The 14,358-nt window shown below is 39.6% G+C and overlaps 1 protein-coding gene across 11 annotated transcripts in view; it reads right to left on the minus strand.

Annotated features, from left to right (window-relative positions):
* SLC26A5 (solute carrier family 26 member 5) overlaps positions 1-14,358 on the minus strand; it is a 35,939-nt gene that overhangs the window by 13,004 nt on the left and 8,577 nt on the right. For 4 of the 11 annotated variants that reach the window (XR_012585352.1, XR_012585342.1, XR_012585307.1 and 1 more), the window contains exons 2-8: positions 12,460-12,529; positions 10,312-10,525; positions 8,427-8,566; positions 5,503-5,613; positions 4,766-4,947; positions 4,071-4,235; positions 1,126-1,278 (exon numbers count right to left, since the gene is read on the minus strand). Coding sequence is in view for 7 of the 11 variants with exons in the window: in XM_074572872.1 (XP_074428973.1) it covers positions 1,126-1,278; positions 4,071-4,235; positions 4,766-4,947; positions 5,503-5,613; positions 8,427-8,566; positions 10,312-10,525; positions 12,460-12,508 (1,014 nt within the window). In the remaining 4 variants the exon portion in view is untranslated. Of the gene's footprint in view, positions 1-1,125; positions 1,279-4,070; positions 4,236-4,765; positions 4,948-5,502; positions 5,614-8,426; positions 8,567-10,311; positions 10,526-10,811; positions 11,064-12,459; positions 12,530-14,358 lie in introns of those variants that run through there. The other 7 variants (XR_012585362.1, XM_074572945.1, XM_074573024.1 and 4 more) reach the window with 4 other exon arrangements.

The following is a 14,358-nucleotide window of genomic DNA, read 5'->3' on the forward strand; positions in this document are numbered from 1 at the left end:
TTGCGTTACTATCAAACAATACCCTATTACACCACCTCCATCATACCTCAACAGCATCCCTTTTCTTTGTTCCTTCTACCTACATTGTACTCATACCTTCAGTTATTCCCTTTCTCAGCTCTGATTTTGTGCAGATTGTTTGAGAGCTCTAGTTAACCCAGGAACTCATTTTTAAATCCAACCACTTTTAAAGGTGAAAGGTCATCTGAGATATGTGGGCTTTGTGTGTATTTATCCCTGTATTTTAGAGTAGTCATTCAGAGAATCATAGAATGGTTTGGGTTACAAGGGACCTTAAAGATCATCTAGTTCCAACCCCCCTGCCATTGGCAGGGACACCTCCCACTAGACCAGGCTGCTCAAAGCCCCATCCAGCCTGGTCTTGAACACTTTCAGGAACGGAGCATCCAGAACTTCTCTGGGCAACCTGTTCCAGTGTCTCACCACCCCCACAGTAAAGAATTTTTTCCTAATATCCAATCTAGATCTCCCCTCTTTCAGTTTAAAACCATTACTCCTCGTCCTATTGCTACACTCCCTGATAAAGAGTCCTTCCCCATCTTTCCTGTAGGCCCCCTTTAGGTACTGGAAGGCCACTATATGGCTGCAGTCAGTTAACAGTCTCAGAAACAGAGAAAGGAAGGTTAAGGAGCAAGTCCCACTGGTTCTGCTCTTCTCTCCACCACTGCATTTTAAAAAGCAAGTAAGCCCTGCAGAACCTTTGAAACAGGCATCTGTAAGCACCTTCCTTCAGGAGGGGGTTCTGAGCTCTTGGACTCCAAGTGGGAAATGCCACTCAGAGGAATGGCTTGCAGAGAATCATAAGGTATCAAAACTCCAGGATAGAAAGGATTTTACAACAAACCTCCACCTATCCATTGCCATAGGGGACTATGGGTGTTTAACTGGGTTTTCAATTCTTCTTTTGGACTTTACGTCTAAAACTTGGGTATGTCAGTCCCTAACCTTATGAGCCTCCAAACCCTCAAGTGGATCAAGCCTCAAATGAATTATGTTCAACAGAAGTTACTCTAAAGCTCAATAAGACTTGATAGAAAATGAGATTGTTTCTACAGCTTTAGAATAGTTATATAATTTAGCTACAGAATTTCACAACTGGCTTACCACAATGATCTCCATAGGAATAGGAACTGGGAGCTTCTTCTTAAACCGGAGATTGATTTCCTTGCCAATCAACAATAGAACAATGCACGTTAATCCAACAATCAATGCAGCAATATTTGTCGTTGTTATTTTTGAAAGCACAGCAGCTATGCTCTGTAACACAACAGAAGTATCATAATTACTCCATAAAGATCATATTGGTTCAAATGAATTTATTTTCTTAGGAAATTTCCACAAAAGAGCAAATTATACACTGTTCAGCTGTGTTTTTAGTCTGCATTTATAACCACAGTGAATCAGTGCCTCACCAAAATCCCCACTGTTCCTGCAAAACACAGAAGTTCGGAGTATCTCAGTTAGGGAGATGCGCTTGCAATCATTTACAATACCAGTCTTCCTCAAACGGAGCAAACATTTAGAGGAAAAAACTATCATAAGGGAAAAAGTCTAAACTAAACCATGTCTTTTATCCTCAACATTTTCACACATTTTTCATACAGGCAGCTACCTGAAAGCAGTAAGTGCTAACCCCTTCTAATACCTTCAAATATTCTTTGGCAGGTCACATCTACTTAAAGCTGCATAAACCATTCTAAAACGATAAAGCTGCTGATACAACCATTGAGGTTACCATAGCAATATGATTAAATAACAGCGAACTTGCAACACTGCTGAACAGCCATTATTCCAAATATCTTTTAGTTGAGAATGCTATTAAAATGGTGTTAGGAAAGAAAGCTTGCTGGAGCACTCAAGTTGATACAAGGTAAATGATTCCCCTCGCAATTACTCCCCCTCTACTGCATTTAAAAAAAAAAAGAAAAAAACCCACACCACTGGAGAGGTCTTTGAAAGATGTACAAACCCTTCTTTAAACAGAAGGAAAATTACAGCAACTATCAGGATATTATACAGTCAAGATGTCCTGGCAGTACATCTTGAATGTATAGCTTCCCTCCTATTTGTTTGGCAGTTAGTACTTCTGGTTTCTGGATTAGTGAACTAAACAGCAAGTTTAGGAGTTAATCATTAGTGCAGTCTTGTTTCCAAAAGGTTTGTTGTATCTGCACAAATATACAAAAAAGATTCCCACAAAGTATTTTCTATAGTCTCCATGTAGTTGAAATCCTGAAACTTCCTTATTGCTGAGCCATCAATCTGCTCAAAAGCTTTTAACAGATATCTGAGATCTTCTCTATTCTTCCACTCAGGATTTCTTGTCTGCAAAAACCAGAGCACTGATTTTGTGATAACAATTTGGGTCTTCCTAGACTGGCAAGCAAATCAGATTCAGATGCATTTTAACTCTGCCTGTTTACAACTGCAGAAAAATAATGCTCATAAAAAGTTAAAAGCCTTGGTTGTGATTTCATAGAATCATAGAAATCATAGGCTAAACATGCCCAGCTCCCTCAGACCCTCCTCATATGACCTGGTCTCCAGAGCCCTCACCAGCCTGGTAGCTCTCCTCTGGACACGCTCCAGCACTTCCATGTCCCTCTTGTACAAAGGGGCCCAGAACGGAACACAGGACTCGAGGTGAGGCCTCACCAGTGCCGAGTACAGAGGCACCATCACTTCCCTGCTCCTGCTGGCCACGCTATTCCTGATACAAGCCAGAATGTTGTTGGCCTTCTTGGCCACCCAGGCACACTGCTGGCTCATGTTAAGCTGGCCGTTCACCAGCACCCCCAGGGCCTTTTCCACCAGGCAGCTCTCCAGCCACTCTTCCCCAAGCCTGTACCGCTGCTTGGGGTTGTTGTGACTGAAATGCAGGACCCGGCACTTGGCCTTATTAAACCTCATACAATTGGCCTTGGTCCATTGATCCAGCCTGTCCAGGTCCCTCTGGAGAGCCTTCCTACCCTCAAGCAGATCAACACTCCCATCTAGTTTGGTGTCATCTGCAAACTTACTGAGGGTGCACTCAATCCCCTCATCCAGATCATTGATAAAGATATTAAACAAAACCAGCCCCAAAACTGAGCCCTGAGGGACACCACTGGTGACCGGCCGCCAAGAGGATTTCACCCCATTAATCACAACTCTCTGGGCACGGCCATCCAGCCAGTTTTTAACCCATTTTGATTTCAATTAGAAATGTCCCTTTAAACAAGTAATTTGCTGCATGGGATCCATTACATTTTTTTCAGAGAACAACTGTCAATTTTAAATTCAAGTGAACAAGAGTTTTTGGTTTTACTTAAGTCCTACTAACCAAATCATAGCTTTACACTTTGTGGTTTTTCTGCTGTGCTCTTGCATCACTAATGTGTTAGACAGAAGGTGGAAGTGGAAGATTAGGCTATGAGCTACGTCAAATACTGGATCCCTACACGCTCTGAACAATCAGTTTTAGTGCTTAGGGTCTTTGACAAATAGCAATGTTTTACACTGAGTGTCCTTATTTCAAAGTAGTTTTTCCCACTGCTCTAAAGAACAGATACATCTATGATGACACAGCACTTTGTGTCCAACCACACTACAAAAGAGCTTACAAACAGGAAATGAAGAATACGCCCACCAGGAATTGCGTGTGAAATTAAAGAAATAGCGACTGGGCAAGGTTCTGAGAATAACATTTCCTAGCTTTGCAAAACATGTCTGGTGTCCAGTGAAGCATTGTAATAGCACATTTTCCCATGATGTATACGAGACTTGCTTCAATGAACATTATCTGTTCATATTACAAAATGACATTTAGCAGAATCCTAAAATCTGCTCATCTCAGACTGTGCTGATCTATCAGGTCGCACCCACGCTGCACTTTAAGATGCTTATATATTGCTATGGCACTTAAATACCTCATATCCAGTTTTGAATATTGAAGCATTATTCTACTTAGTGCCAAGATAATTAAAAAAAAAAAAGGAAAAATCTTAATTGCTTAATTACTAGATTCAGACAATGCCGAATTTGCATGTATAGTAAGTGCAGTTACTCACGTATACAACTGAGAGAGGTCCACTGTATCGGCTAGTCTTAATGCCAAGAAGATACTTTAATTGAGAAGTAAAGACATGAACTGCAGCAGCAGTAGTAAATCCTCGCACCAGAGGCTCCGTTAGATAGATGGCTACAAATCCAAATCGAAGGAGACCTAAACACAACTAATGAAGAAGAGAAATATTAACCGTGTGATTCCCACTGTAGCCTGAACGTCAGCACTATATAGCAGACAGGCCACAGGACACCTTTTACCTCGATGCCAAAGCCAGATCAGGCAAACTTGAACTTGGCCTTTCTAAAGCCACAGTTCAATAAGCAGCCACCAATGCACCAAATCTTCCGTGCCACTGGCAGGTGCAATGTGGGATATGCGTAAACATAGGTGTTTGTATGCATTTATGGACACATTAGAGACCACCAGGTTGAGTTTTTCTGATGGGATAGGAAAAAAAGAGAGGGGGGAGGTCCCATTTTTCCCAGTCAAGCCAAGATGCCAGACAAAGGCTTGCCTCCAATGTATCCCTCCCCACTTCTGTTCTGTGGCTGCCATGAAGCGGCCTGTATTCTACACAGTGCAGTGCTGGAGCACAAGTCTATTGACAGGGGATCCACCATGACCCAGCTCCGCTTGCAACTGCCAGTCTGGCAGCAGCATCTCAACTTGCCCTTACAGCAAACTGCAAGTACATACCTGGATAATTCCTGAAAGAAAGGCGAGAGTCACAGCTACCTGTACTCTCTTCATATTCCTAGCATCAAAATATTCAAGGGAATCTGTAACATTAGTAGAATTATAGCCTACAGATATCACTTCATCAGGCACTTGTCTCACAGCAACGCCACCAACCATCATACTAATCACAGCAAAGGTGCCTGAAATAAGAGGGAGAGGAAAATAATTAGTTAAAATCCTTGTGTTTTTTTTTCTTTTCTTTTAGAAGTTGTTCTTATTAAGAGATATGTGGAATTAAAATATAATGGAGTTTTCTACCTGAATATTGTATTTTTTAGTCTCAAAATCTGCTCCAGTACTCAGCACCATTTAAGCTAGTAAGATGGTAAACATATGCCTCTATGGTAAGTAAGCACCATAATTTTTTTCTTTCTCAGTTCTGTTATGCAAATTAAAAATTCATCCTGGCCACACAGACCAGCTGACCGCAGCAATGAAATTATAGTTCAGGAGTTCACAGCACACACTTCCAGATCTAGTCTGATAAAAGATGCTCTTCTATTCCCTCCTAAGTAGAATGGATAAGTTAACAATAAAAAATGTTTGACACAGTTGTGTTTCTCCTATTCACTTAAATTTGAATTTATGGAAAACAACTACACTTTCTATTTCTCCAATTTTATTTTTTACTATCTTATTAAACACACATGCGTGCGCACACACACACAGACTTTCAGTTATCCATTCAGATATACCTATTGATATGTGCTTGGAGGTTCCAAAAAAAGTATATAGAAAGACAGGATAAAATGAAGAATATAGGCCAAATACGGGGGGAACAGCTGCCAGCAAAGCATAGGCTAAACCTAGAAAACAGACACAAATAAGTATGTTAGGTAAATAATAGAAAGAAACCATCTGAAGCAAAAGGATTTAACCCTACTAAAATTGAACTCGCCTAACAGGAAATCTAGTGACATATCGCAGGTTTAAAAAACAAGAAGTCTTGCAGGGAATACTCTTTAATATGTATAATACTGTAGAGCAGTGCCTAGAAACCTGATGGTTTGAGTCAGGAAACCAGAAGTCTATAATTAAAGGCACTGCAGGTGTGTGTGTGTTTGAGGGTACATCCGTGCCCTGGTGCACGCATTATTTCGCCAATGTTGCTTTTGTTTTCATCTGTCAAAGAATGTAATAAAGACACACAAAACCCCATAACCAGTGGGACACGTTTGATTTTTCTCCTCCTTTTCTAATCAGACGTGATCTTCATGGTAATCTACGACTGATTAAACACTTCCCTCCTCCATCACCCCAGAACGAGTGGGATGAAATAACAGTTTATGTTTCCGCAAAACATGCTCCAAAATGTAAAATAAGCAGAAAAGCATTGCTTACAATCTGTAAAGTCATAGAGCTTATACAGTCTCGTATTCTTCCCAAAAATGAAGTCCTTTTTGTTATTGAGCCCTGTCCAGTTCCACGTAGTGGAAGTATGATCCACACCACTTCTATTTGTAGGTGGGACTGGTAAGCACGGCAACAGAGCAAATTACAAAAGGAAGCAATGGTTCACCCACCAAGGAGAAACAGTGATACTCAAAATCACCTCTTCCTACTAATTTATTGCTAAATTGAGACACAAAGCATAAGGCTACCATGAAGGAACAAAACCAAGAAGGGATCTTCTGTGTCACGCAAGCACAGTCTTGTGCAGTTTAACAGCTCACACAGCCTTGCTCATGCACTAAGCAATGTCTCAGTCCTGACCAAAAATTCACATTCCTATCAGAACTGGACTGCCGATATCAATTATTCCTTGCAGCACTAAGCTCATCATTAAGTATTTCTGAAACTCATTCTACATATATCCTCTGGCCCCAGGGCCACCTCTCATGCCCAGAGTATCAACAGAACACTCTGTACTATAACAGCCTGGCCTGTAATACAGTGATGAACTTAACAGTACAAGTGACCAGAACTGAAAATAAGTGGTTTCAAAAGCAGGAGGGTGGGTCTATGTGAAGCTCCTGATCCAAACACCCTTTTATTCCTTTTCCTTTTAATTTGTCCTGGCATTTTAAAGGATGTCAGTGCCAAGGAAATAAAGAGATATTGACATGACAGGAGTTCATGGCTCAAACACCCTGGTCATTGTAGTTCTGCCTGGAATGATTCCCAGGCTTCTTTGAACTCATGCTTGCTATAATTACATCCATTCCAGAAAAATAAAAGTTCAATTTTTGTCTTTTTAGAAAGGGAAAGATTAGGAGCAGTTCAAGGGCATGTCTGCAGTCACCAAAGAAAAGAATAATGTTTAGTTTAAAACAAAGTCACAAAATTAAGTATAAAGTTCACTGCTGACCACTTAAATTTTACTGTCCTTATCTGGTCACCACATAAACTGTGCTTCAGTATACAACCAGTAATGTTTGTGTCTAGTATATGACAGATTTGCCTGACATTACTTAATAGTTTAAGATAAGCCAATGTTTATATTTGTGTAAGAAAAAATATCCTTAATTATAAAAAATTACACAAAACGGGGAAGCTGCAGAAATTGTAGTCAGTCAATTGTACAGACTAAGTTAGGATATTCCATTGCTTTCATGGGTTACCACCAATTAAAATCTAGGCTTCTTGGATTTACAGATTCATTCTTCAGACCTGCCTCAGCCTAAAGTGGAATGAGAGAGGTGGAAATATGCAATAAGCCAAAAATGCCAAGTAAAATTATACATGCTTAATTACATTACCCTTATCATGAGGACTCCACTGAACTGGGCTCTGCACAAATTCAACAATTCTCTCTACTCCAAGACCTTCTGGGGAAATCTACTGGGACTGTGGCAGCTGTCATGAAGCTGCCATTCCCAGAGCACCCCATAATGATACTGCTGTAAAAATGCTGTCACTTTCTAACCTTATAGCAGTTCTGAAACTGGTAATAGTAAGGTGTTAGTTAGGCTGAATAAAAGATTCCATTGGTCCAGCCACCAAGAGCTGAACAGAAGAGTGAACACTGGCTTTCTCTTCATCTTCCACAGAGCCTGCTCCCGCTTCAGGGCCAGGCTCCACTTGTGGTGAAACTTCCAAGTAATTTAATAGAAATTCCACAGATTTGCAATCTTGTTATAGAAGATACTTTTGATTTATTTCCACCATGTAAATCATTGCCCACTAGTATGGTTCCAGCTTAAACTGGTGACTTCTAGTTTTAAGAGAAAGAGGGATCAATCTCTGATTTGTTGCACGTTCCTCTCTGGTTGAATTTAGTTTGGTTACTTTGCAACACTTGCTCTCATGAAACATTATTAGATAGGGCTATCCTCTGTACGAAATTTGCTACAACTCTCAGGATGAGGAGATCAGAAAATAACCGGTGTATTTAGCAAAGGTTTAGACATGCACTTAAACTGCCAAAAGTTTTTCTGTCATTGAGCGCTGTTTTCGATTGGAGAGGTAAGTTTCTTTCAGAGTTTGCTTTGTATCACTGACTTGCAGTTTTAAGGGAATCATCGTTATGGGCTGGTCTGCAGAATGCTGTGTTGGTCTCCAACACACGCCTGAAATACACATCCTGTTCTTATGAGCACCTGTTCAGGAAGCCAAGCACTACCATAAAAGAATGCACAGAAAAAGTAAAGAGTATAAATAAATCCAGAGAGACACTCACCTTGAGGAAGCTGCATAACCCCAGTGCTTATACCTGAGATAATGTCTCCTAATAAGTATTCTTTCACTGGGTAACGGGGAAGCCAGTTTAAAATCGGTAAGCATCTGTAAAGATGAGACTTGGCTTTCTTAGAAGAGCAACTGAAAATACAAAGCAGAAAGAAAAAGTTAGACACTAGCAGGGGCAGTCGAAAAAAATTGTCTTTCATCCCTATGCAGGGAAACAGCTCCATTAACGGCAGGCTTAGACCCTTGATAACAGTAATTTCTAGACAAAGCTTAAGCACAAACAACTATGACTTCAGTTAATTTAGCCCTTTATCACATGCTGTTTGCTGTTCACAAACCTTATGGAACTGAAGAAGAGAATCACAGTCTTGTGAGACTGGAGGTCAGTGGGAAGTGAAACTGTTCAAGTCCGTGCATATCTGAGCAGTCACACACAACACTTTTTGCTGAGATCATTCCTTGTAATAATCTCCTGAGGACAACTTGCTTTCTGATAGTGGTTTTCATTCATCAAAGTACTTTGCGATTCTTTTTCCTATTTTTATTTACTATTTGTGTGTTTTATACTTTTTTGATTATAACATTTTATATTATTGTGTTTTGTTTTTTTTTTTTTTTTAAAAAAACCAAACTATTTTACTAATGCATGTTACTATCGCTGGTACTGATAGGCTAACTTCAAGGCTATTTGAGAACATAACACTTCCTTACCCTGAAAAAAAAGGCACTGACACCAGTAACACTGATCCTTGTGTCTCTTAGCAGAGTTATTAACCTTTTGAAGCCCTGACTCATGACAAATGAATAGAGACAGGAAATATATATCTCTATCCAGTACTGCCATGAATCATACTTTGATTGTACTGTGGTAAGAAAGTCTAACCTTGGGTAAAAGTATAACACAGGGATCATATAAATGCTTTTCTGTGTAGGAAAACTGCAAGAGAACTCCAGATATTTGTTAACATTTCTGAATTCTCATGGGATTGAATCGCATAGTGAAGAAGCTTATTGCTACAAGTGAGAGGAATGAGAGTCATCCACACTTCTGTATGTTTAGTAAATCACGAGAAGTCATAGTTCAGGAGGATTTTAATCCGCATATTTTTTATTCAGGATAGGTCAATTTTCTGACATGGAATTAGGTGCCATTACCATTAGAATGGTCATATCATTAACCAAAACAAATCTCCAAATGTCAAATCAGGTGAACAGGAATATTTTACAGACAAGCACCCAGGCAGAAATCATTTGTTGTCCTGCAGAACAAGGATCTACCAGGAAATTAAATCAACTCTGCAAATGAAGCATCGATAAACGTAAAGCCATTGAGAACGTAACTTGAATAAGTTTCTTTTCATTATCTTCTGGTACCACAGAGCAAGAGTTGCACAGTTAAAGACATTTCCTGTCTAACCAGATGATACTCAGATTCCAAGGCATTTAGTTAAAAGCTACAGAATGCCTCTATTAAATCCTTATTAGACTAATAATTTAGACTTCTGCACAGCTGTCATATATTTCCATTCTTCTTCCCTGAAAGGATCATGCGAAGCACAAATTTGGCCGTTAAGTATTTCCACGTTTTAAAAAAGACAGATATTTTTCTGGGTCTTATGAATTCACATCACATGATTTGACTAATACTTCACATTCCTATGCTGCATATTTTTCATTTGCACATTGATGAAGGCAATTCAACTAATTTAGCATATAAAACCACATATACAACTTCATCAGTCTTGCTGAATAATCAAAGTAGAACTAGTGCTTTTATCTTTTACGTTTCTTTGAAGAGATTACCAGCTATGTGCATGAATTAATTAAGAATTAGAATATTTCTAACCAATAAAAGAAAGATAAGAAAACAACCCTACCGACAAGAATGTGCAATCTTCTGCCTTAAAGTCTGAGGTGTTCTTTCTTGTCTGTGCAGCTGTCCTTGCAAGAGCTCCTCGTTATATATTGGTCTCTCCACACAATACCTCGGGGTTTGCTCAAGAGATACCTCATGTTCTTGAACATGTTCCATAATTGATCTCACGGAGCAGGAACCACGGAAGAACAGTTTCACACTCTCCACTGAAAAACCTGGTTGCAGACAAAATAAGTTTGGTTACTTTTTTAACCTTGGATTTGGCATTTCCTTTCAAAGAATGTATTTTGACAAACTAGAGGCAAGACTTGTGAATGCTGTTTAAAAGCACTAATTAGTCTCCAGCAGGAGTAAATAAATAAACCACGCTCACGATCTTTACTATATGGAAGTCATTAATTTATGCTTCTTTTAGGTAAAGAAAGCTTTTGCATTAATTACTCTGTGAATAATTGCAGAAACAAAATTGGAAGGTTATATTCATGCTTATCTGAATTTTACCTCCTCGTTTTTTAAAGGAAACACCAGTGCTGAAGGGAGATTACTTTATTGCTGAGTTACTTCCTGCTTACTCACAAACTGTCACGTCCATCTCCAAAAGACAGAACTCCAATTTCAACACTGAGAAAGTCACTTCTTTCTTCCAGAGAGCCAGTTGTTCCTGGAAGCTTATCCACCTGCTTTCTTCTCCCTCGGTTTCAGAGGCTTCTTTTTCCAGAAAGCACCTCAAGGATGCACAATTCGCTACTTTCAAAAAGTTACTCTTTCAATGGATGTGCCATTTACTGCTATTTTCAGTCCTGCACCCACTGAAACAGAAGTCATGTGATGTAAAAAAAAAACCTAGCCAGAAGGTTTGTAAACATCTATTTATCTGTTTGCTTCAGTGCCATAAACATCTGAACATGTTGAGGAGATACTCTGTTAATTCCTTTACCCCATGTTGGCTGCTTCTAGAAATATGGGGCAAGAAACATAACTCCAAATTATGAGCAAAATGACAGGACTGCTATATCGTTAGGCAGAGATGCTGGCTAGCTCTACATTTGATGACAGAACATGAGTGCAATGGGAAACGGAGCCATAATTGTGAACAAGGCCCTTGGGCTCAGGTCCAACAAGTCACTTAAGCATGTGTTTGCCTTCAACCAAGGCAGCTAACCCAGAGGTGTTTAGTTTTTAGCTGTACATCAATATTTTCCGAGAAAAGGGTTACCATGCAGAAATTAAACAAATTGCTACTTAAACACTCAGACAAAGCTAACCACGACTGGCCCCATGTTCTGATTCAGCAAATACAGTCTGCCTGGCAGCAAAATACCAATATTGCTTTCTATGCCTTCAGTTTGACAAAGGTCCTGGAATTTTCCATGCAGGGCTTGCTATCCTCTGCCTTCCAGGACAGACACGACCTAGCATCTCTTCAGTTCTCATTATTTCATAAGCAATTTCCCCTACATGGTCAGTCACAAAAGGATATTTTTATGAAAATTATAAATTTTTCTTTACGGCACGTTTAAGATTTACTTCAGCTTTATTGTGTGAAATAAGGTACTTAAAACTTGATATGATACTGTTCTTACAAACAAGGGTACTATCAGAGCTTTTTACCTTTGTAATTCTGAAACACCTTTTAAGATTCTTTTACATCTTTCCATGTTATCGTTTAGCATACGTAACTTTCAGCATTATGATTTTCCCTTCCTGTAGATTTTGAGCTAGTCAACATTAGAATAGGATCATTCTACGAGCAATTCCCATCTGAGGAGCCCTCTTCCCCCCCCCCCCCCCCTCCATTATCATATGTATCTTATTTCATATTTACAGCAATGACGTCCATACTAAGATGTATGTTTGGCCACTAACATCTGTAGCACTTTTTTTGCATGTCAATGTCCACCTACCCACAAATACCACTTTCTACTTCACATCTTGCCCTGTTACAGACAGTAAGCTACCCATGAATCCTAGTGTATTAACTTCTGGCCAACGAAACTGAAACTTTTAACCACTCTAGTGTCTGCTGGAAGGGCAACACAGCAGGTCACAAGCAATCCAGGAGCCTTCTGAGGTGCAGTGATGATAGTTCCCTGCCACAGGTGATGAAGGAGCTGACAAGAAGACATGCTCTGCTGGACCTGATACTTACAAACAAGGAAGAACTGGTCAGGAACATGAAGCCTGGGGGCAGTGACCATGAGATGGTGGAGTTCAGGATCCTGAGAGAAACAAGACATGTAGCAGACTTACAGCCCCAGACTTCAGGAGAGCAGACTTTGGCCTGTTCAGGGACCTGCTTAGAAGAATCCCATGGGATACAGAATCATAGAATGGTTTGGGTTGGAAGAGACTTTAAAGATCATCTAGTTCCAACCCCCCTAACATTGGCAGGGACACCTTCCACTATACCAGGTTGCTCAAAGCCCCTGGTCCTAAGAGAAGAAGGGTCTAGGAGAGCTGGCTGATTTTCAAGGTGCAAAAGTACACACAGAGCATGGATTGAGATGCTCGTGTTTACAACAGATGATATGCATTGTCCACAAAGTAGCAAAATAGCAGCATTTTGTGTCTGGTTGAAGTGTCTCTCCAAGTGTTTGCTGAATAAGGTTACAACAAGTTGCCAATAGAGATATACAAGGCTTGGAAACTCAGCCTTGCAAAAGTAGGTACTGTCATCTTAATAAAGATAAAGCGTACCACTGTGATTTCGGAAAATTCCCAGACCTTTATCCAAAGGAAAAGAAACGCAAACTCTGGGCATCTGAATCTCAATTAATAGGCGAATACTGCTCTTGAACAACCTTTGAACTTAACAGTAAGAATAAAATTAAAAAGTTATTAAGAATCACTGCCATTAATCTTATCAGCCAGATAAGGGTTGAGCTGAAGTAGTTAAAAGCTGTACGTGAAAGACTTAAACAGTGGCAATTCTTTATCTGACTGATAAAGGCCTGTTCTTATGTCTTTACTGCTATTATCAAATTGAAGGTGCTAAAAAAAAAGAAAGTGTGAAGGAAACATCAATTTATAACACTATCAGTGATAATTAAGTACTTTCTCTTCCCAGTCTTAGACAATAAAGCAGGGCTGTCAAGCCATCTACACTGATAGTCTACACTGGTAGAGGGCAGTTTTTTTATCTAGTCCACATGAATTAGAATGCAGCCATAAAATTTATAAGGACAATGATTTGGCTGCTGTTCTTTAGATTCAAAATTTGACTATGGGGACAAAAGGAAAAAAAAAGCTGGAGACATGAAGAATAGTGTCGTGTGTGACTATTGCAGCTTTAATAGGCCTATAATTACAAAATGAGGCACTTTTGCTCCCAACCTTGTGTATCTAACCTGAATGTATCTGAATTACCTAATGCAATGGGGGGAGTCAATGGCAGATCCATTGACTTGCCTGTTTTAAAAGGGCAGAAAACCTTTCTTCTGGTGGCTAAGCGCAGAGTTGCTTGAAATAGTGGAAAAGCATGAGTGGACAGTACTAGTATAGCGTTATAGTAGAAAACCACATCTGTGCTGGGGAATCACAAGTTTGATTATGAACTGCAAAGTCCATGAAAGTATTTTGTATCTTTAAGCTTAGAAATACAGGTGACTACTATCAGACAAAAGGCTGGTAGAAATACTGCCACTCTATGTAAAATATGCTCTCCCAAATGTACACTGAAAAGGAGAGTTATTGCAAGGTCTGTTCCTACTGTCTGAACAGGCTAGACACAAAAAATGAGGCAATTTTAGGAACCACATCTTCTCTCATTTCTTTCTTTCCTCTCTGGACTCATTCCCCAGTGCCCTATGCCCTTCCACTTATCACCTTGAGAGATTATAAAATTATACCAAGCCAGAATAAAAGTTTGTTTGTTTTTTTTTTTTAAAACAAACACAAAGGTGTAAAATGACTGGGTGGGGTCATAAGGAATGTGTTCTCCTAGTTTTCTTGGACTGTGCTTATCCTCATTCCTTCTCCACTACTCCCACTAAATCCACTAATGAATAGATGGTTTAGAACTGCAGCCTTCATGTAAAGCTTCACAAAT

Source organism: Larus michahellis, chromosome 1, assembly GCF_964199755.1.
Source record: "Larus michahellis chromosome 1, bLarMic1.1, whole genome shotgun sequence".
NCBI classification, from domain to species: Eukaryota; Metazoa; Chordata; class Aves; order Charadriiformes; family Laridae; genus Larus; species Larus michahellis.